Here is a 22,321-nt window from a genome sequence, read left to right as displayed (position 1 = left end):
CATTAGTTATTGGACAAATTCAGGTAGGTCCCTCCTTGTTTCTGCCCATTTGGTTCCTAAATGAATACACCCCCATCTATCTGCTAGGGACACACCACTAAACAAACCCTAACTCTAACTAACATGGACCAAGAGCAGGCTGCTCACTCACATTTCCCTTAAAGCTACTGTTACTGTAATCCACTACAATGATGTTACTGTAATCCACTACAATGACTACAATAAATACAAATAGAACGACAGACCCAAGCAAGAATATACATCTAATTGGTAAACGGCCTGCAGCCAACAACCCTTGCTTTTAAGATTAACCTTTGTCATAGCGACCAATAGAATTTCCTAATTTTTCTCTAAATTCATCTGTTACTGTAATCCACAAAAATTATCATTCCAAGCCACCAAAACAAATAGCCAACTTCCATAAAAAATAGAGGATATATTCTTGAATCTAGATGTTCTAACAATATAATATTGCCATGTGTTAATCATTATTTGTGTGAATATAAATTAAACAAGACTTAATTTGGTAAATCAAAATTATAACTTTGAACCAAAAAGAATTTGGCTGCGTCATTGACGATTTTTAAAATCCAAGTCCATTGAAATCTAGAGAAAAGGCCAACTTTGATACTATCAAAACGAGAAGGGAACTGAATACCATGTTGTCGTAGTTAAAAGCATGCAAGGCAAATTAAGCTGTATATTCTCTATAGACTTTAAAGCATTCCACACCTCGACTACTGTACCGTACATGCGATCCTTAATATGTAACATATCACCCAACATATTTCAATCCAATATATAGTGTGACCAGTCTGAAAGTGTCAGGTCCCTTACCACGGATCGTTCCCCAGGCTGATTCCCCCTGGGGACTACCTCTAACCCTGGGACTGAGGAGAGCTGTGTAGGAGAGAGAGTGAGTGTGAAAGAGACAAACATACAGAGCGAGATAAAGTGTACGGAGCGGTGTGTTAGTCCACTCAGTAGTACTCACCGTAGGTCTGGTAGCGCAGAGACAAAAGTCCAAGCAAGATGAGATGGCTCCAGTGTGCTCCTTCCCACAGCACCAGCATGGTGTCTCGACTGCTAGCCGGGCTACAGATGAGGGGGGAACTCCCTCAGGCTCCGGCCTCCACACAATGTCTCAACTCCCTGGTTCTCGCTCTCCCCCCTGTGTGTGTGTGCTCAGACTGGGGAATGCGTGCCTGTGTCTCCTCTCTGTCCACGGTATGAGAAACTCCACTCTGCACAACACACACAGCAGCCTCAATTACTGTTCCTGCTCCACACTGACTGGCCAGCTGTGTGAGAGAGAGAGAGCGCACGAGAGAGAGTGTGCGATAGAGAGAAAGAGAGAGGAGTTACATTTCTCCCTCTCACAGTGCAGTATGTGTGTAGTAGTAGTGGGGCTGGCTAGGCCAGGGCCAGCCCCCTCTCCCCTCCCCGGACTCCTTGTGGATAAGACAACAAAGCGGCAGCTGATCGCTCCTGGCCTGGCTGGAACCCCCACCACTAACCCTGCTCCTCTGCCTGCTCCTCTCACACCTCTCTGAGCTTCTGTTGCCCATGGAGAAGGTCAGGGGTTGGGGAGAGGAACAAGGGAGAGGAGGGGGAAGCTAGAGGGGTAAGCTAGTAAGGGCAAGAGAGGGGTGAGGACATTCTCGTCTTCTCAAAACAAGCAGAGGACCTGCCAGTGAGAATCTCTGGCACCCACAGTTAAGTAGTGAAGCAAATGAACAGGAGAAGATCGCAGTGGGAAAAACAAATGGGATCCTCTGTCTCTGTGGTTGATAACAGTTTGGCTCGACATTGATAAATAGACTAGGCTTTATTTTCCCCCTCCAAATTATGCTGTGTTTCATCAATATAAGAATATAATTGATCAAAACATAATACTACTTCAGTCTACAAACTAAATTATTGAATTCAAGACAATTGACACACAAATATTGTACATAACAGTATGCATAAACTATTGATTCAATCAACGTCCTACATTAATACATGACCTTTTAGAGAGATTGACTACAAGGGAAGGCATCTGTATCTGTTACTACCAGTGTTACTACCAGTGCGACTACCAGTGTTACTACCAGTGCTACTACCAGTGTTACTACCAGTGCGACTACCAGTGCGACTACCAGTGTTACTACCAGTGTTACTACCAGTGTTACTACCAGTGTTACTACCAGTGTTACTACCAGTGTTACTACCAGTGTTACTACCAGTGTTACTACCAGTGTTACTACCAGTGTTACTACCAGTGTTACTACCAGTGTTACTACCAGTGCTACTACCAGTGTTACTACCAGTGCGACTACCAGTGTTACTACCAGTGTTACTACCAGTGTTACTACCAGTGTTACTACCAGTGCTACTACCAGTGTTACTACCAGTGTTACTACCAGTGTGACTACCAGTGCGACTACCAGTGTTACTACCAGTGCTACTACCAGTGTTACTACCAGTGTTACTACCAGTGTTACTACCAGTGTTACTACCAGTGATACTACCAGTGTTACTACCAGTGTTACTACCAGTGTTACTACCAGTGTTACTACCAGTGTCACTACCAGTGTTACTACCAGTGATACTACCAGTGTTACTACCAGTGATACTACCAGTGTCACTACCAGTGTCACTACCAGTGTCACTACCAGTGTCACTACCAGTGTTACTACCAGTGCGACTACCAGTGTTACTACCAGTGTTACTACCAGTGTTACTACCAGTGTTACTACCAGTGTTACTACCAGTGTTACTACCAGTGTTACTACCAGTGTTACTACCAGTGTTACTACCAGTGTTACTACCAGTGTTACTACCAGTGTTACTACCAGTGATACTACCAGTGCGACTACCAGTGTCACTACCAGTGTTACTACCAGTGTTACTACCAGTGTTACTACCAGTGTTACTACCAGTGTTACTACCAGTGATACTACCAGTGTCACTACCAGTGTCACTACCAGTGTTACTACCAGTGTTACTACCAGTGCTACTACCAGTGTCACTACCAGTGCTACTACCAGTGTTACTACCAGTGCTACTACCAGTGCTACTACCAGTGTTACTACCAGTGTTACTACCAGTGCTACTACCAGTGCTACTACCAGTGTTACTACCAGTGTTACTACCAGTGTTACTACCAGTGTTACTACCAGTGCTACTACCAGTGCTACTACCAGTGTTTCTACCAGTGTTTCTACCAGTGTTTCTACCAGTGTTTCTACCAGTGTTTCTACCAGTGTTTCTACCAGTGTTTCTACCAGTGTTACTACCAGTGCTACTACCAGTGCTACTACCAGTGTTACTACCAGTGTTACTACCAGTGCGACTACCAGTGTTACTACCAGTGTTACTACCAGTGCTACTACCAGTGTTACTACCAGTGTTTCTACCAGTGTTTCTACCAGTGTTTCTACCAGTGTTACTACCAGTGTTACTACCAGTGTTACTACCAGTGTTACTACCAGTGTCACTACCAGTGTTACTACCAGTGTTACTACCAGTGCTACTACCAGTGTTACTACCAGTGCTACTACCAGTGCTACTACCAGTGTTACTACCAGTGTTACTACCAGTGTTACTACCAGTGTTACTACCAGTGTTACTACCAGTGTTACTACCAGTGCTACTACCAGTGCTACTACCAGTGTTACTACCAGTGTTACTACCAGTGTTACTACCAGTGTTACTACCAGTGTTACTACCAGTGTCACTACCAGTGTTACTACCAGTGATACTACCAGAGCGACTACACCAGTGTTACTACAAGTGTTACTACTAGTGTGTTGACAGGAGGACCCTAACCTTAAATCATTAGTGGGAAAAATGTCCAAACTGATCCTAGATCAGCTCCAGCAGCACAGGATTGCTCCCTGGTTGAAACAGCAGGTTACACATGAAGAAACATTCAGAGTAGCTAGAACTGAGATGACATCATCTCTGCCAAAAGCATTTCCATTTAATAAAGAGATGGAGTGAGACAGTAACAGGCCATTTCCTTTTCCCTGTAAGGCTTTTACCACACAGTTACAAACGACCTCGCCCCCTCTGACACGCGCACGCACGCCCTGACTGTGTGTGTGTGTGTGTGTGTGTGTGTGTGTGTGTGTGTGTGTGTGTGTGTGTGTGTGTGTGTGTGTGTGTCAGCATACTAGCGCACCTGTGTTGTGTGTGTGCAGATGTGCAAATGTATGCACATGCATGCCTGTGGATCTGAGGGAGTATTATGTGAAGGCTGTGATGGCGTCAACTATTACTTTAGACCTCACCGTCTCCGACGAGAGCCAAGTGAGGGAAGGAAGCCAAGAGAGGCACAAAGCACATCCACAGGCACCCAAACTGCCCCTCTGTACAAAACAAAACAACAAAAGCAATTCACAAAAGAGGAGGACAACACAGACACCCAGATGTCTAGTGAACTCTCGTTTCTCCTCTATCCCTGTCTAGATTTGTTTTTCCGTTCATTACACGACCAGACTTCTGTTCTTTTCACTCGTTGGTCATTAGCAGCTAACAATGGGCACCCTCTTTCTAAATTACTCTACAAATAAACAGTCCCGCCATCCCCTCTTCTCCGTACCCCTCTACCCTACTTTGGGTCCCCTAAACTCACTCCCCAACACACCCTGTTCTCTACACTCAACCGAAGTGTAACTTCCAGCATGTCCAGCCCCCGAAAAGATTCTACAAACTGAGATTTCCTCTTTTTCACCAGTTAGCGGAACAACATGTTTGAGTGTTAGTACGCGTGTAAATTTCAAGCTGTGTGTGTGCGACTGTGACTGTGTGTGTGGGTGCCTGCGGCTGTGTGTGTGACTGTGTGGGTGCCTGTGGCTGTGTGTGTGACTGTGTGTGTGCCTGCGGCTGTGTGTGGGTGCCTGTGTGTGCGCATGCGTGTGTGACTACAGCTGTGTGTGTGCCTGCGACTGTGTGGGTGCCGGAAGAGGTGCGCAACTGATTTGTGGTCTCACTTTGGCAGTGTGGCTGTTAGCTGTGATTTGCTCGAGGCGCAGGATTACATGCGAGGAGGAGGACCTCTTTTCCAAAACGCTGGGACACTATGTACACTCCCCGCCCTCACACACTGTCCCTCTGAAGTGCAGGGGCATCCATCAAGGGCCCAGCATGAGGGCAGACGGGCTGAAAGGGCCCAGCAGAGGGGTTGTGGGAGGAGAGGAGGCGATGATGAGTGGAAGGGCTGGAGGAGGGGGAGATGGGGACTTTTGTCTCTGCTAGCTTAATAAACTCCAACTCTACTCTCTAGACTCATCGGCTTTCCAATGGCTCCTGGACTGGCTGACTGGCTAGCTGGCGGCACTGATGGATTTTCCCCTCTTGAGAAAGCTGCACTTTCTCCCATTAATATGCTAATGCTATTTAACCCACATTAAAAGGGTCCCGTGTTGAGTTCTGTGCTCCACCGCGGGCTGCTGGTGGAATTTAAAAGACTGTCATTGTGTGGCGTTACGTAACTTTCTGTGCTGTTCTGTTTGAAATTCAAAGTTGTTCAAATTGGTTATGGATCAGCCAAAGCATTTAATACTGACGTTGGGCTAAATCTTTCCCCTTATCACAACAGTGATCTGATCTTTCCCCTTATCACAACACAGATTTGATCTTTCCCCTTATCACAACACAGATCTGATCTTTCCCCTTATCACAACACAGATCTGATCTTTCCCCTTACCACAACATAGATATGATCTTTCCCCTTACCACAACATAGATATGATCTTTCCCCTTACCACAACACAGATCCGAGTGTGAAATTACGATATGAGACAGACTGTTAAGCATGACTGTAAGTCGCTTTGGATGAAAGAGTCTGCTAAATGGCATATATTATATTAAACCACAGTCCAGACAACACAGATCTGATCTTTCCCCTTATCACAACACAGATCTGATCTTTCCCCTTATCACATCCACAGACCTGATCTTTCAAAGATCAGGTAAGATCAGGAGCGAAAGAGACCACAAGAAGCAAACGGGGAGCAGAAGGTATCCGAGAGAGAACACAAAACTATACACAAGCTCCGTCTTTGCCCCTCCTTTTCTGATCTGTCCTCTCCATCTTAATTGCATTCCATCAGTTCAGAGCTGGCCGCGGCGGACATTGCAGGTTTGATATGAAGGAAATACTTTCTTGGGAGTTAATCCCTATGGGGCCCTGGTCAAAAGGGCACTTGGTCAAAAGTAGTGAACTATATAGGGAATAGGGTGATATTTCTGGATGCAACCTAAAGCAGACGCCCCAGAGGAGTAATAGGAGGAGGACTGCCTAATAACTCAAACATCTCCCTTTCTTTGAAAAAGGCAAAACAAACAAACGGCTGGATAGGGTTAGGGAGGGCATTCCACAGAGGAACCCATGCTGCAGACCACACACAGAAATCAGGGATGCAAACTGGTGAGGACCCAAAAAGGTGCATTTTTTTTCCACAGAGACAAACAAAGAAACCTATGTGAAGTGCAAGAAGAAATGTGTCTATTTTCAGAGATAAACATAGGGCACAACAAAAAAAAGTGTTGTTTTTCCAGGTTTAGTCAAATCTGTTTTTTCAATCTCAAAATCACACGTAAAAAAAAGAAAAAGTTACGTTTGCTAATTTATTAAATATAGAAAAACTGAAATATCACATTTACATAAGTATTCAGACTCTTTACTCAGTACTTTGTTGAAGCACCTTTGGAAGTGATTACAGCATCGAGTCTTCTTGGGTATGACACTACAAGCTTGGCACACTTGTATTTGGGGAGTTTCTCCCATTCTTCTCTGCAGATTCTCTCAAACTCTGTCAGGTTGGATGGGGAGCGTCTCTGCAAAGCTATTTTCAGGTCACTCCAGAGATATTAGATTGAGTTCAAGTCAAGGCTCTGGCTGGGCCACTCAGCAACATTGAGATTTGTCCCAAAGCCACTCCTGCGTTGTCTTGGCTGTGTGCTTTAGGTCGTTGTTCTGATGGAAGGTGAATCTTCGCCCCAGTCTGAGGTCCTGAGTGCTCAAGAGCAGGTTTTCATCAAGGATTTCTCTTTACTTTGCTCCGTTCATCTTTCCCTCGATCCTGACTAGTCTCCCGGTCCCTGCCACTGAATAACATCAACACATACTGCCACCACCACCATGCTTCACCGTATGGATGGTGCAAGGTTTCCTCCAGAAGTGTTCAATCCTGATTTCATCAGCTCAGAAAATGAGCTTTCTCGTGGTCTGAATCATTTAGTTGCCTTTTGGCAAACTCCAAGCGGGCTGTCATGTGCCTTTTACTGAGGAGTGGCTTCCGTCTGGCCACGCTACCATAAAGGCCTGATTGGTGGAGTGCTGCAGAGACGGTTGTCCCATCTCCACAAAGGAACTCCGCCAGAGTAACCATTGGGTTGTTGGTCACCTCTCTGACCAAGGCCTTTCTCCCCGATTGCTCAGTTTTGTTGGATGGCTAGGAAGAGGCTTGATGGTTCCAAACTTCTTCCATTTAAGAATGCATGATGGAGGCCACTGTGTTCTTGGTTCTTGGTGACCTTCAATGCCGCAGAAATGTTTTTGCTCTGACATGCACTGTCAACTGTGGGACCTTATATAGACAGGTGTGGTCCTTTCCAAATCATGTCCAATCAATTGAATTTACCACAGGTGGCCTCAATTTTGTCTGAATGCTTTACCCTTGTGTAGTCTTAACATTCTGTTTAGTCCCCCTCCTTGTCCTAAGGGTCAAAAAATTACCCGCCTTCACTAAACCCCTAAAATAAAGCAACTTTGAATTTTAAACCCCAAATTTATTTTGATGAAGAAACAACCGGTCAGGTTTATTTTTATTGCTGAAGGTACTGCATAGTTGTAAACATTTTTAGCAAGAGATAGCACTTGCATAGTCTAAGAAAGTAGCAGAGATGTGCAGAAGTAGTTTTGAATGCATTTTATTGAAGGGAAACAATAACAGTCGAACTTTTTTGGCAACATAGTGATATATTCTTATATACTGTACAATACTGTACAACTTCTCCCATTTGTTGAACCATTTGCCCCACGAACAAGGTGTATAAATAACAATAAATAAGAATAAAGATACAAAACAAAAACGTGAAGAATATAAATCAATCAACTCTAATTAGCACATGTAGAGGACAGTATGCAAGTGTGCATGCAAGTGTTTGTGCATGGACTTTGCAGATGTATTTCTCACATGTGTTTGTTTTACAGTCCTTCATTGGGGGGCAGAATTGGGACCTCCTCCTCTTGCCTGCCCAAGCTGCAGCCTCAGGTGGATCAGGGCAAGATTCAGCCCCCGAACATTCAGCGCCCGAACAGCTTTCACAAGCGCTGCGGAGGCTGCTGTGCGGGGGAGGCGCTCCATTATTTGAATGTTTGGGGTTTCAAGTGCCTTTCCCAGCTGCTCCAGGAACACCCTCCTCTTGTTCCACTTATCAGGCATCCACGTAGGGTTGATCTTGTTCCATATCACAAAGGCATTGTATGAGGACACATCAATGACCAGGGGCCAGCGGGCAGTCATCCTCCTGTAGCTATAAGTTCCAATCACCTTGTCCAGGTTGTCCACGCCTCCTTTGTTGTTGTTGTAGTCCAGGATGATGGCTGGCTTCCTGTCCTCACGATCACTGATCTCAGCTGTTTTGCACAGTGTGCTCAGGAGGACCACATTCTTGTTCCTCTTTGGGAGGTAAGAAACTAGAGTGGTGGTGGGGGTGAAGGCAAACTTTGATGAGAAGGCCTCCCTCCCCCTTGTTGTGAGGAGTCAAGGGGGGAGCTCAGGCTTGTTCTTTCTAACTGTGACAACCATGGTGATCTTTCTCTTCAGGAGCTGCTGGCTGAGTTCATAAGAGGTGAAGAAATTATCACACGTGACATTGTGCCTCCTCAGTCTATCGGTCACATCAAGCACAGCCCACATCCGCTGATTCTTCTTCGGGCCTCCACTGGTCGGCTTCCCTGTGTAGACTTGCATCTTCCAAGCGTAGCTGGATTGTGCCACCCATATCTTGATGCCATACTTTGCTGGCTTGCTGAGGAATATATTGCCAGAAAGTACAGTGACCTTTTGACAAAAGAGATTGCTATCAGCAATTTGTATCAGTGTCACAGAAAACAATCACATACAGTGGTGCAAAAAAGTATTTAGTCAGCCACCAATTGTGCAAGTTCTCCCACTTTAAAAGATGAGAGAGGCCTGTAATTTTCATCATAGGTACACTTCAACTATGACAGACAAAATGAGAAGAAAAATCCAGAAAATCACATTGTAGGATCTTTAATGAATTTATTTGCAAATTATGGTGGAAAACAAAGTATGGCTGGTGTGATGAACATGTAGAATGCTGAGGTGATGTCCTGGGCATGGGCAACTGCATGTCTTGTGGGCCCTGGGGTCATCCTTCTGACATTGTGTGCAGCCATCCTGCCCTGGTTGTCATATGGTGACAAGGACCATGTTATCTTGCTGTTCTATGACAAAAATGTCTCTCTTTCATCTTGGGGGATTTCTTCTTCATCTGAAGATGATGCATCGTACTCTGGGTTGTATTCTTCCCCATCCTCTTCTTCAGATACCTCCTCCTCTTCTAAATCATTGTTCTCTTGTTTCTCCTGGACATCTGAAAAAATCAGATCTATGACCTGTTGAGCACTGAAACGTGCACTCAAGGCTCAGCAAAGAGAGAACTGGGGGGACTGTCATCTGCAGCACCTTTGTAGCCTCTGACTTCATTCCCCATTAGTAAACAATGCTGCTTTCAACAAATGTTTATTTTGTCTGAAATGTTGTTTATTTTGTTTGAAATTGTTTTCATTTTCTCTTCGAACCTGAGTCATGTGTGGGGTCGTGGAGGGGTCGTAGAGGGAAGATGCTGCACGTGCACAAGAACGTTTTAGTTTTGAATTCAATCAGTAGCACACAATCTCAATTTCTCAGTGTGTGTGTGTGTCTTGTGGTTTTTGTGGTGTGTAAATGATTTTATAACTGCTGGGTCAAAATTTTGGGGTCACTCAAGTTTCAAGTTGAAAAAAAATGTAATTTAGGGGTTTCTCTCTTCTGTTAAACATAGTGGCAGATCATTTTTTTAACCTTCAGACAACATAAGGGTTAAGAAAATAATGCATTTCTGTATCTTCAATATGCACCTCGGAATTGGATAAGGACGCTCGCAGCTGCATCCCCGATGTGTCTGTCTTCACTTGTAGCCTGTGAGAAAGACCCGATCACGTGATGAGAGCCATGTGAGTGAAAGTCGCGTTTTGGTTTGCGCAGCACACTGAGGGAGATGGACAAAGCGCAGCACTCCGGGCCACAAAAGGCATGGATTTTTTAGGGTGCATTACGGCCACAAACAGGGATGGATTTTTTAGGGTGCATTACGGCCACAAACAGGGATGGATTTTTTAGGGTGCATTACGGCCACAAACAGGGATGGATTTTTTAGGGTGCATTACGGCCACAAACAGGGATGGATTTTTTAGGGTGCATTACGGCCACAAACAGGGATGGATTTTTTAGGGTGCATTACGGCCACAAACAGGGATGGATTTTTTAGGGTGCATTACGGCCACAAACAGGGATGGATTTTTTAGGGTGCATTACGGCCACAAACAGGGATGGATTTTTTAGGGTGCATTACGGCCACAAACAGGGATGGATTTTTTAGGGTGCATTACGGCCACAAACAGGGATGGATTTTTTAGGGTGCATTACGGCCACAAACAGGGATGGATTTTTTAGGGTGCATTACGGCCACAAACAGGGATGGATTTTTAGGGTGCATTACGGCCACAAACAGGGATGGATTTTTAGGGTGCATTACGGCCACAAACAGGGATGGATTTTTAGGGTGCATTACGGCCACAAACAGGGATGGATTTTTAGGGTGCATTACGGCCACAAACAGGGATGGATTTTTAGGGTGCATTACGGCCACAAACAGGGATGGATTTTTAGGGTGCATTACGGCCACAAACAGGGATGGATTTTTAGGGTGCATTACGGCCACAAACAGGGATGGATTTTTAGGGTGCATTACAGCCACAAACAGGGATGGATTTTTAGGGTGCATTACGGCCACAAACAGGGATGGATTTTTAGGGTGCATTACGGCCACAAACAGGGATGGATTTTTTAGGGTGCATTACGGCCACAAACAGGGATGGATTTTTAGGGTGCATTACGGCCACAAACAGGGATGGATTTTTAGGGTGCATTACGGCCACAAACAGGGATGGATTTTTTAGGGTGCATTACGGCCACAAACAGGGATGGATTTTTTAGGGTGCATTACGGCCACAAACAGGGATGGATTTTTAGGGTGCATTACGGCCACAAACAGGGATGGATTTTTAGGGTGCATTACGGCCACAAACAGGGATGGATTTTTTAGGGTGCATTACGGCCACAAACAGGGATGGATTTTTAGGGTGCATTACGGCCACAAACAGGGATGGATTTTTAGGGTGCATTACGGCCACAAACAGGGATGGATTTTTAGGGTGCATTACGGCCACAAACAGGGATGGATTTTTAGGGTGCATTACGGCCACAAACAGGGATGGATTTTTAGGGTGCATTACGGCCACAAACAGGGATGGATTTTTAGGGTGCATTACGGCCACAAACAGGGATGGATTTTTAGGGTGCATTACGGCCACAAACAGGGATGCCGCGTGAAATTCGAGGCATTATCAAGTGCTTGTCAAATTGTGAATGAGAGACTACTGAAGTGTGTACAGCCGGCGCAAAAAACAAAGCAGAGATCATGCCTTTCAAGCAACTTTTTTCAAATCATCATTACATTACAGTCTCATCATTCAGCCGAACAATGTATCAAACATCTAAACATATAGCCCAATGTTTGTAGAACAGCTAAAGTTACATAAATAACTATAAATTAAGAATAAGAGTACTTATTTCTTTGTTAACCACTCAATACAGAATAGCCGCATGTGTTCACTCCCTTAGATCAATTGGAGAAAATATTTATATTTTATTCAGCTTTGTTCAATTGCATTCTTCATACTATAAAATAATGCCATGGAATTCTAAGCAAATCTTGTCTGCTAAATGAACTAGTGTAGCTCACAGCCATATAGCATAGCCACATCAGGACAACTCAGAGTATGCTATTCTGTTCTTCTGAAATAGACTACATTTTCTTCATATCATGCTTCTTTAGACCTGTCTAAAATAAATAATGGATTTATTGTGAAGGTGTAGGCTATTTTACATGGATTTATTAGACTTTTTAAAATGGCTTGTAGGCTATTTTACATGGATTTATTAGACTTTTTAAAATGGCTTGTAGGCTATGTGTGGAAGCCAGGAGATTAATTAACGGTCAATTACCGTGAGACAGACAGTTTTTTGCTTGACAATCACCGGCCGACTAAATTTTGTGACCGCTACAGCCCTAGTCCATCCTAACTCGTTGTCGGAGAGGAAGGCAACCGCTCAGTGATTTCGCCATAGGATTTCACCAAATACTTAGAGTTTAATGGCTGTGATAGGAGAAAACTGAGGATGGATCAACAACATTGTAGTTACAACACAATACTAAGAGTACTACACAGAGTGAAAAGGAAGCCTGTACAAAATAAAAATATTCCTAAACATGCATCATGTTTGCAATAAGGCACTAAAGTAAAACTGAAATTAACTTTGTGCCGAATACAAAACATCATTTTCAAGCTTGGTGGTGGCTGCATCATGTTATGGGTATGCTTGTCATCGGCAAGGACTAGGGAGTTTTTTTAGGTTAAAAAGTAACGGATTTGAGCTACGCATAGGCAAAATCCTAGAGGAAAAACTTGGTTCGGTCTGCTTTCCACCAAACACTGGGAGACAAATTCACCTTTCAGCAGGACAATAACCTAAAACACAAGGTTAAATATACACTGGAGCTGCTTACCAGGATGACATTGAATGTTCCTGTGGTATAGTTACAGATTTGAGATTGCTTGAAAATCTATGGCAAGACTCTTTGATCAGCAACCAGTTTGAAGAATTTTTCAAAGAATAATGTGCAAATATTGTCCAATCCAGGTGTCCAAAACTCTTAGAGACTTACCCAGAAAGCCAAAGGTGATTCTAACATGTATTGACTCAGGGTGTGAATACTTCTGTAAATGAGATATTTATATAATTTATTTTTAATAAATTTGCTAAAAACATGTTGTTTTCACATCATAATGGGATATTGTTTGTAGATGGGTGAGAATTAGTTTTATATTGAATCCATTTTGATTTCATGCTGTAACACAGTGTGGAATAAGTCAAGCAGTATGAAAAATGTCTGAAGGCGCTGACATTTCGTTAGAAAAATGAAATACAGTGTAGTGTATGTGTATTTGAGAGAGATGGAGAGAAAAGAGTGAGTGAATGATAGAGACGGGGAGATATGTGTTCGAGAGGGGAGAAAATAGTGAGTTTGATTGTGTGGAAAGAGGAAGTGTGAGGGAGAACGACTAAACGAGAGAAAGGAGGAGAGAGGGAGATTGTGATGTAGAGGAGGAGGAGAGAGGGAGATTGTGGCGTGATGGGAGAGGAGGGGAGAGGTAAAGGAGGGTGCCAGTAAGCAGTAGGGGACTAATTAAGGGTTGTGTTGACGGCCAAGCAGAGCAAAGCATTGACCTACAAACCCTCACTAACCCCCACACCTGCCTGAACACATTAGGCTGGAAAGGCCTAGACCCAGACCTGAACTCAGATCTAAACTTGGACCCAGACCCGGTTAGAAGATCAGAAGGAAGGGGTGGTTAAATTAGAAACAGTTATAAGGAGATGACATATACAGTGGCGTCTGAAATTATTGACACTCCAACAATTGGGGAAACGACATTATTATATAATCATACAATTTCTCAGTGAAAGCTATTTTGTTTAACAAGTAATGTTTTTCTGGACACCCCTAAAGATTCTTCTAAATAAAAGTAGTAAAAAGTTTAGTATTTGGTCTCATATTCATAGCACCAATGTTTACATCAAGCTTGTGACTCTACACATTTGTTGGATGCATTTGCTGTTTGTTTTGGTTGTGTTTCAGATAATTTTGTGCACAAAATAAATTAAATGGTAAATAATATATGGTGTCACTTTGGAGTCACTTTTGTTGTAAATATGTTTCTAAACACTTCTATACTAATGTGGATGCTACCATGATTACGGATAATCCTTAATGAATCGTGAATAATGATGAGTGAGAAAGTTAGAGGGTCAAAGATTATAAGCCCAAGACATGATAACCTTCCCTGTTAATGTTGGGGGTATGATCTTTGACCCTCTGTAACTTGATGTAGTCATTGTGTGCTAGGAATATTGTTACAAATACTAAACTTTTGACTACTTCATTTAGAGAAAAAAAAGTATTACTTATTCTCTGAGCAATTGTGTTAGTCTAAAATATATATATTTGATCAATATATACAATATATTACAATTTAGCTCAGGATTTGTATTATTATTCACTCCAGCTAACAGCTCGTCCACTGTCACCACTTCCTCCTGCTGCACAAAGATGGTCGACGCACGTTTCATCATTCTACCACACGTCCCAACATCACATTGGTTCTCCTCCTTCCGAGGCCTGCCCCAGGGACCCCAGCCCCCAGACAGTCTAGGGCAAGCAGCCCCCTGTTTCTGTTCCTGAGTGAGGGCAGCCATCCACAGCGGCCCACATCACGGGCTTTGACAGTAACGAGGGGCGAGGGTGGGGGGTGAGAGAGCAGAGTGGGGGTGTCGGACGGGCAGTGGAGGGGCGTCAGGGTTCACCACGGGTGAGTGACGCAGCGGGGCACAGCGTCAGGAGTTGATACATTCACGCTGCATAAAGAAAGAGATTACAGAGACTGCAGCGCTAACAAGAACCATCACAACAGAGTGGCGCCACCTGTCTCCCCATTCCAATTAGGAGCCCCCGAAACAAGGTGCCAATTACACAGAAAGGGGGAATAATGAAATTAGAACAAAAGAGGGGCAGGGAGGGAGAGGGGACAAGGGAGGGGAGGAGGAAGCAGAGGGGGAGAATGTGTGCAAGAGAGAGAGAGAGATATGAAGAGAGGGGAAATAGAGAGTAGGGAGAAAGAGGCTGAAAGAGGCTGAAAGTGAAGAAGAAACAAGCTCACAGGCCATAGAGCCAACATAAGGTCACCGGTCACCATTTGGGCATAGAGCCAACATAAGGTCACCGGTCACCATTTGGGCATAGAGCCAACATTAGCTAACCAATCAAATGGTGGACAGCTCCTTCTGAGGCCACAGCTCTAGTGGATGGAGGAGGGGATGAAAGATATGGGGCATATGAAGGGAAGTGGAGGGTTCATGGGAGACACCATTACATAAAAAGCAGATGTATCAGATGAGCTGCCAGGCTGGGTGGCAGGATGGACCAACACCATTTACTGTGTCGGGGTCAGAGGTCACCTGCCTACTGATGAGAACTAAGACACTTAGAAAGGGAGGGAGTACGACTCAACCCAAAAGATTGGCATTTGCTATGTGCAATTCAAAATGATATTAGCTTACAAGCCGCTCTCGATCCTGTTCATTATTTTATTATTAAAACACCACTGTTGTGTTTCTTGCACTAAAACGTACTCTTGGATGTCAATTAAGGCAGCCCCCCCCCCCCCCCCCCCCCCCCCCCCCCCCACACCTCTCTGATTCAGAGGGGTTGGGTTAAATGTGGAAGACACATTTCAGTTGAATGCGTTCAGTTATACAACTGACTAGGTATCCCCCCTTTCTTTTCCCTTTTCTTACTAACGCTGATTTTGCTGGTAGCTTCATTATTTTACGAAGGTTTGACTGGCACTAACAGACATGTAGTTGACTTATAGTGCATCCGGAAAGTATTCAGACCCATTGACTTTGTCCACATTTTGTTACAGCCTTATTCTAAAATTGATAGACATTTTTTTATTCCCCCTTACCAAATCTACACACAATACCCAATAATGACAAAGCAATGACTGAGACATGTAGTTGACTTACCTACCTTACCTACCGACTAAGTCTCTCTGGATACTAGCATCTGCTAAATGACCAACATGCAAATGTGATATAGTCTAGAGGGTTTTATTTTGTTTTCAAGGGTTTATTTGTGAGTTAGTGTATATTGAATGGCTTGTGTTTCTTATTTACCTCGGAGTTCAGCGCTACCACTGAGAATCCAAGTTTCCTGCTGCCTGCCTGAGACACACATACATACACAAGATCTTTTGTCCAGCACCTGGAAACAAGCCGTCATTCATATGTTCCCTACGCACCCCTGACCCTTAACCCTGGGAGCTAAATAAGGAACAGGGGTTTTGGGACTGATCACGCACTGGGGATGACACAGTGGCGTTGAAAAGGGACATACACACAACCAGAATTGCTTAGTATGCTAACCATATGGGGAACTAATGACATAAAGACGTTGGTAGGAAATGGTAGGAAATAGTCATTGTAAACAACAGACAGTAGCGTAACCTGAACACAATGTCGTTGAAGCGATGAAACATAGTAACATACAGCCATCATAACTCTACGAGCTTGACTCCATTACCTCAAATACATACAAAGACATGTTCATTTGTAAGTTTCATTGCTTCCAACAGTTTCTTAGAATTGTACGCACTGTGTAGCTACGAGAGAGAGAGAACAGAGAGAGAGAAGAGAGAGAAAGAGGAGAGAGAAGAGAGAGAGAGAGAAGAGAGAAGAGAGAGAGAGAGAAGAGAGAGAAGAGAGAAGAGAGAGAAGAGAGAGCGAGAGAAGAGAGAGAAGAGAAAAGAGAGAGCGAGAGAAGAGAGAGAGAGAAAAGAGCGGGGAGAGAGAGAGAGAGAAGAGAGTGGAGAGAGAAGAGAGAGAGAAGAGAGTGGAGAGAGAGAAGAGTGGAGAGAGAGAAGAGAGAGAAGAGAGAGAGAAGAGAGAGAAGAGAGAGAGAGAGAAGAGAGAGAGAAGAGAGAGAAGAGAAGAGAGAAAGAGAGAGAGAGAGAAGAGAGAGAAGAGAGAAGAGAGAAAGAGAGAGAGAGAAGAGAGAGAGAAGAGAGAAGAGAGAAAGAGAGAGAGAGAAGAGAGAGAGAAGAGAGGAGAGAGAAGAGAGAGAGAGAAGAGAGAGAGAGAGAGAGAGAGAAGAGAGAAGAGAGAGAGAGAAGAGAGCGGAGAGAGAAGAGAGCGGAGAGAGAAGAGAGCGGAGAGAGAAGAGAGAGAGAGAGAAGAGAGAAGAGAGAGAGAGAGAAGAGAGAGAAAGAGGAGAGAGAAGAGAGAGAGAGAGAAGAGAGAAGAGAGAGCGAGAGAAGAGAGAGAGAGAAAAGAGCGGAGAGAGAGAGAGAGAAGAGAGTGGAGAGAGAAGAGAGAGAGAAGAGAGTGGAGAGAGAGAAGAGAGTGGAGAGTGAGAAGAGAGAGAGGAGAGAGAGAAGAGAGCGAAGAGAGAGAGAGAAAAGAGCGGAGAGAGAAGAGAGAGGAGAGAGAAGAGAGAGGAGAGAGAGAAGAGAGAGAGAGAGAAGAGAGAGAAAGAGAGAGAGAGAAAGAGAGAGAGAGAGAGAGAGGAGAGGAGAGAGAGGAGAGAAGAGAGCGGAGAGAGAAGAGAGCGGAGAGAGAAGAGAGCGGAGAGGGTCCAACGTTATGGACACAATAAGAGGATGGAGGTGCTGCTGTCTGAGGGAGAGCAGGTGTGTGGGTCACGAGAGTCACTGGAAGGGGTCGTCAGCCGTGCCTCAACTACCAAATATAGAGCAGCCTCTGTTGGGGGTCCAAAAGTTCACCCAATCTCTCACATGACCACCGGAGACCCTCACACACACACCGCCCCCTCCCACCAGCTCTAATAACAAGCCATTAAGATCTGTATCATCTAGATACCTGAAAACACACGTTTTAATTTCCCCTCTCTCACTTCTGCACTCTTTGGTCTCATTCAGCAGGCCCTAGCCAGGGTGAAACAGGAACAGAGGCCCCACATCTTCGGGTGAAACACAAGACTAGCCCTGTGACCCTATCACCGACCTCTGACCTCCAACCCCACCCAATCCTCCACGCACTGACAAACCTCTCTGATGTCACACACACACACACACAGAGAGATTCTTTTCACTCTTTTCTCAAAGGTGATTCTGGTTGAATGGCTGTCGACAGAGTAGAAGGGAAGCTGTGTGTGGAGAGAGGTAGAATACAGAAACAGAACAAAGACTCCAGCTAGCTAGCGAGCTAACTCAAGGCCAGATCCTATTTCTGTGGTATAAACATTACAGGTGGCATGCATGGTTTGATGACCTGAAGACCGCCACCAGCGTGTTCCTGGTATCACAGGTATCCACTGTCCAAGCCTCTGTTCTGACCTACTCACACTTGTCGCTTGAGGGTGGATTAGTTTTGCAAATCCCCAGCGAGAGGGATAAGTCCGACTTCTTCCTGGAGCTGATCAAAGATAACTTCCTCCCAAGCGCTCTGAAAAACTATTGGGCAACGGTAATACAACTGTTGGAACACTCCAGGACAAATCCCAACTACAGTCTTCCTACAGTATTCACTATAGATTCTACCTACAGTACACACTAGATACTTCCTACAAGATTCTACCTACAGTACACACCAGATACTACCTACAGTACACACTAGATACTACCTACAAGATTCTACCTACAGTACACACCAAATACTACCTACAGTACACACTAGATACTTCCTACAAGATTCTACCTACAGTACACACCAGATACTACCTACAGTACACACTAGATACTACCTACAAGATTCTACCTACAGTACACACTAGATACCACCTACAGTACTCATTAGATACTAACTACAAGATTCTACCTACAGTATTCACTAGATTCTACCTACGCACAATATTGATGTCACTTGTTAAATCCACTTCAATAATTGTAGATTAGGGGAGGAGACAGGTTAAAGAAGAGTGTTTAAGCCTTGAGACAATTGAGAAATGGATTATGTATGTGTGCCATCTAGAGGGTGAATGGGCAAGACAAAATATTTTAATTCCTTTGAATGGGGTATGTGTGTCAAGAACTGCAACGCTGCTGGGTTTTTCACGCTTAACAGTTTCCTGTGTATATCAAGAATGGTCCACCACCCAAAGGACATCCAGCCAACTTAAAACAACTGTGGGACGCATTGGCGTCAACATGGGCCAGCATCCCTGTGGAACGTTTTCTACACCTTGTAGTTTATGGTTAAATAAAAAATATATATAAATACATTATGGCCGGACAAATGAGGGGTGGGTGGAACTCAGTAATGGGAAGGTGTTCTGAATGTTAATTTGACCAGTTTGACCACAGCAGGAAAATAATACTGCAGCAACAAGAAATGTGAAATATTATGTGCATTATAATTAAGACATTTTAGTAGGTGTCAATACATTTCTTGTTAGTATGAAGAGCAGGTAAGACATGGGTTCCAATAGGACTAGTGAAAAGCAAACAGTGCATTCCACAGTAAGAACCTTATCCCAACGGTCCAGCATGGTGGTGGTAGTGTGATGTTTTGGGGATGCTTTGCTGCCTCATGACCTGGACGACTTGCCTTAAAAGAAGGAACCATGAATTCTGCATCAGAGAATTCTACAGGAGAATGTCAGGCCATCCGTCTGTGAGCTGAAGCTGAAGTGCAGCAAGACAATGATCCAAAACACACAATCAAGTCTACATGAAAATGGTTAAAAAGTAACAGAATTTGACATTTCGGAATGGCTTAGTCCAAGTCCAGACCTGATCCCAACTGAGATATTGTGGCAGGACTTGAAACAAGCAGTTCATGCTTGAAAACCCACAAATGTCACTGAGTTAAAGCAGTTCTGCATGGGAGACTGGGCCAAAATTCCTCCACAGCGATGTGAGAGACTGATCAACAACTACAGGAAGTGTTTGGTTGCAGTCATCACAACTAAAGGTGGCAAAACCAATTATTGAGTGTAAGGGGGCAATTAATTTTTCACACAGGGGAATTGGGAGTTGCATAACTTTGTTAATTAAATAAGTATAATTTGTTTTGATATTTGTAAACTCAGGTTCCCTTTATCTAATATTAGGTTTTGGTTGAAGATCTGATAAAGTTCAGTATAAAAACAATGGAAAGTAAAGAAAATTAGAAAGGGGGCAAATACTTTTCCCACAGCACTGTATATTTATTAATTTTTGCGGACCTCCTGCAGTAACAGTCTTTGACACTTCCTGAGCTGAAGCCAACAGTCCCGTGAGTTCTGAATAAAGCTGTCTGTGCAGTCCCACTGTTGATTAGTGGTGTGTTTAAAAAAAGCCCTCCATTTAATGTTGAATATTGCCCTCTGAATTTATGATTTAAACAGAGTTCACACATTAAAGCCTTCCAATTTCAGATAACTTTTACTACCAGTTTTGTAAAACTGCAAATATCTGTGGCGGTGTAAGAAGTGGCACCCTATACCCTACAGCGCCTTCAGAAAGTATTCACACCACTGGACCGTCTCCACATGTTGTTATGTTGCAGCCTGAATTAAAAAATAGATTCAATGTAGATTTAGTGTAACTGGAATACACACAATACCCCATCATTTAGAATTGATAAAAAATGAAAAGCTGAAATGTCTTTAGCCAATAATTATTCAACCTCTTTGTTATGGCAAGCCTAAATAAGTTCAGGAGAAAAAAATGTGCAGTCACTATAAAAAAGATACAGGTGTCCTTCCTAACTCAGTTGCCGTATATAGCGCACTACTTTTGACCAGAGTCCTATGGGCCATGGTCAAAAGTAGTGCACTATATTGGGCATAGGGTGCCATTTCAGACACAACAATGTTTTTATACAAAACTAAATGTTCCTATAAAGAAAGGAAAACAGAGAGAGATACAGAGAGGGGATATAGGAGTATTCGTAACCACTGTTTTCCATGTGAACCCCTTATGTTATGAGTTACTACAGAAGGACAGCACAGATTACAATTGAGTCATTTAGCAGACGCTCTTATCCAGAGAGACTAACAGGATCAATTAGGGTTAAGTACCTTGCTCAAGGGCACAGCCAGTTTTTTTTTCACCCAATCGGCTTAGGGATTCGAACCAGCAGCCCATCTACCCATCTCATTTGAATCATTTTAATATAGAGCAATATCTAACCCATTGAAATCCCTTCATAAATTTAGAGCTACAGTCTGCTGTTCACCCTCTTGTCAGCGAGTGTCTACACGCACAACAACCACGACGACTCATGGATAACATTTTACATTAAAGTCTATGGTCCTGAGAGGAGCTTCCTGTCGAAGGGCACAAGGACCACACCTGCACCTGGGGCCAGGATGCATCGCACACACACAATGGAGGACTGTCTCAGAACGAAGGTACTTGAATAGAGGCGCCGGGTGGCGCAGTGGTCTAGGGCACTGCATCGCAGTGCTAGCTGCGCCACCAGAGTCTCTGGGTTCGCGCCCAGGCTCTGTCGCAGCCGGCCGCGACCGGGAGGTCCGTGGGGCGACGCACAATTGGCATAGCGTCGTCCGGGTTAGGGAGGGTTTGGCCGGTAGGGATATCCTTGTCTCAGTATGTAATAATTTTTTTTTTTATGCACTCTACTGTAAGTCGCTCTGGATAAGAGCGTCTGCTAAATGACTAAAAAATGTTTAAAAAAAAAAACTTTACTGCTCATGCTGTGGTACTCAGTGTATTTGAATGAGTCGTGGTGCTACTGACTAGAGCCCCTCAGCAAAATATCTTTCCATTTGGAAATATCTAACCAGTTACCTTAAAATGAAAGAGTCAGATTATATCAATAGTGTTTCTGTAAAGAGAAAGAGAGAGAGCGGGAGAGGGAAAGAGAAAGAGAGAGAGCGGGAGAGGGAAAGAGAAAGAGAGAGAGCGGGAGAGGGAAAGAGAGAGAGCGGGAAAGAGAAAGAGAGAGAGCGGGAAAGAGAAAGAGAGAACGGGAGAGGGAAAGAGAAAGAGAGAGAGCGGGAGAGGGAAAGAGAAAGAGAGCGGGAAAGAGAAAGAGAGAGAGCGGGAGAGGGAAAGAGAAAGAGAGAGAGCGAGTGGTAGGCCTACAGCTAATTTAATATCCTATTTGGGCTAGATACACATGTCATCTATAATTGTACCAATGAAAATGAGACATGTCATTGGGCTGTGAACAGCATGTTAGACACTGACTGGAGCACATTCCAAGCCTCTACATATGTTGGCTCATAAAACCAAGTAAGTGGTCTGTTCTGCATGGTGTATACCAGTAATTCAAATGTTCTAGATATTAAACTGTCTCCTGATTCTCGACATTAAACTGTCTCCTGATTCTCAATATTAAACTGTCTCCTGATTCTCGACATTAAACTGTCTCCTGATTCTCGACATTAA

The 22,321-nt window shown here is 43.9% G+C and overlaps 1 protein-coding gene across 4 annotated transcripts in view; it reads right to left on the bottom strand.

Moving 5' to 3' along the window:
• bmpr1ba (bone morphogenetic protein receptor, type IBa) overlaps nt 1–22,321 on the bottom strand; it is a 146,577-nt gene that overhangs the window by 60,834 nt on the left and 63,422 nt on the right. Inside the window, exons 2-3 of one of the 4 annotated variants that reach the window (XM_055918707.1) lie at nt 995–1,301; nt 838–900 (exon numbers count right to left, since the gene is read on the bottom strand). In XM_055918707.1, the coding sequence (XP_055774682.1) occupies nt 838–900; nt 995–1,073 (142 nt within the window). In that variant the 5' untranslated portion in view covers nt 1,074–1,301. Of the gene's footprint in view, nt 1–837; nt 901–994; nt 1,512–22,321 lie in introns of those variants that run through there. The other 3 variants (XM_055918709.1, XM_055918708.1, XM_055918710.1) reach the window with 3 other exon arrangements.

This window comes from Salvelinus fontinalis, chromosome 4 (genome assembly GCF_029448725.1).
Source record: "Salvelinus fontinalis isolate EN_2023a chromosome 4, ASM2944872v1, whole genome shotgun sequence".
NCBI lineage: Eukaryota > Metazoa > Chordata > Actinopteri > Salmoniformes > Salmonidae > Salvelinus > Salvelinus fontinalis.
The sequence above is the reverse complement of the archived record's forward strand: the minus strand, read 5'-3'. Positions and strand labels throughout refer to the sequence as shown.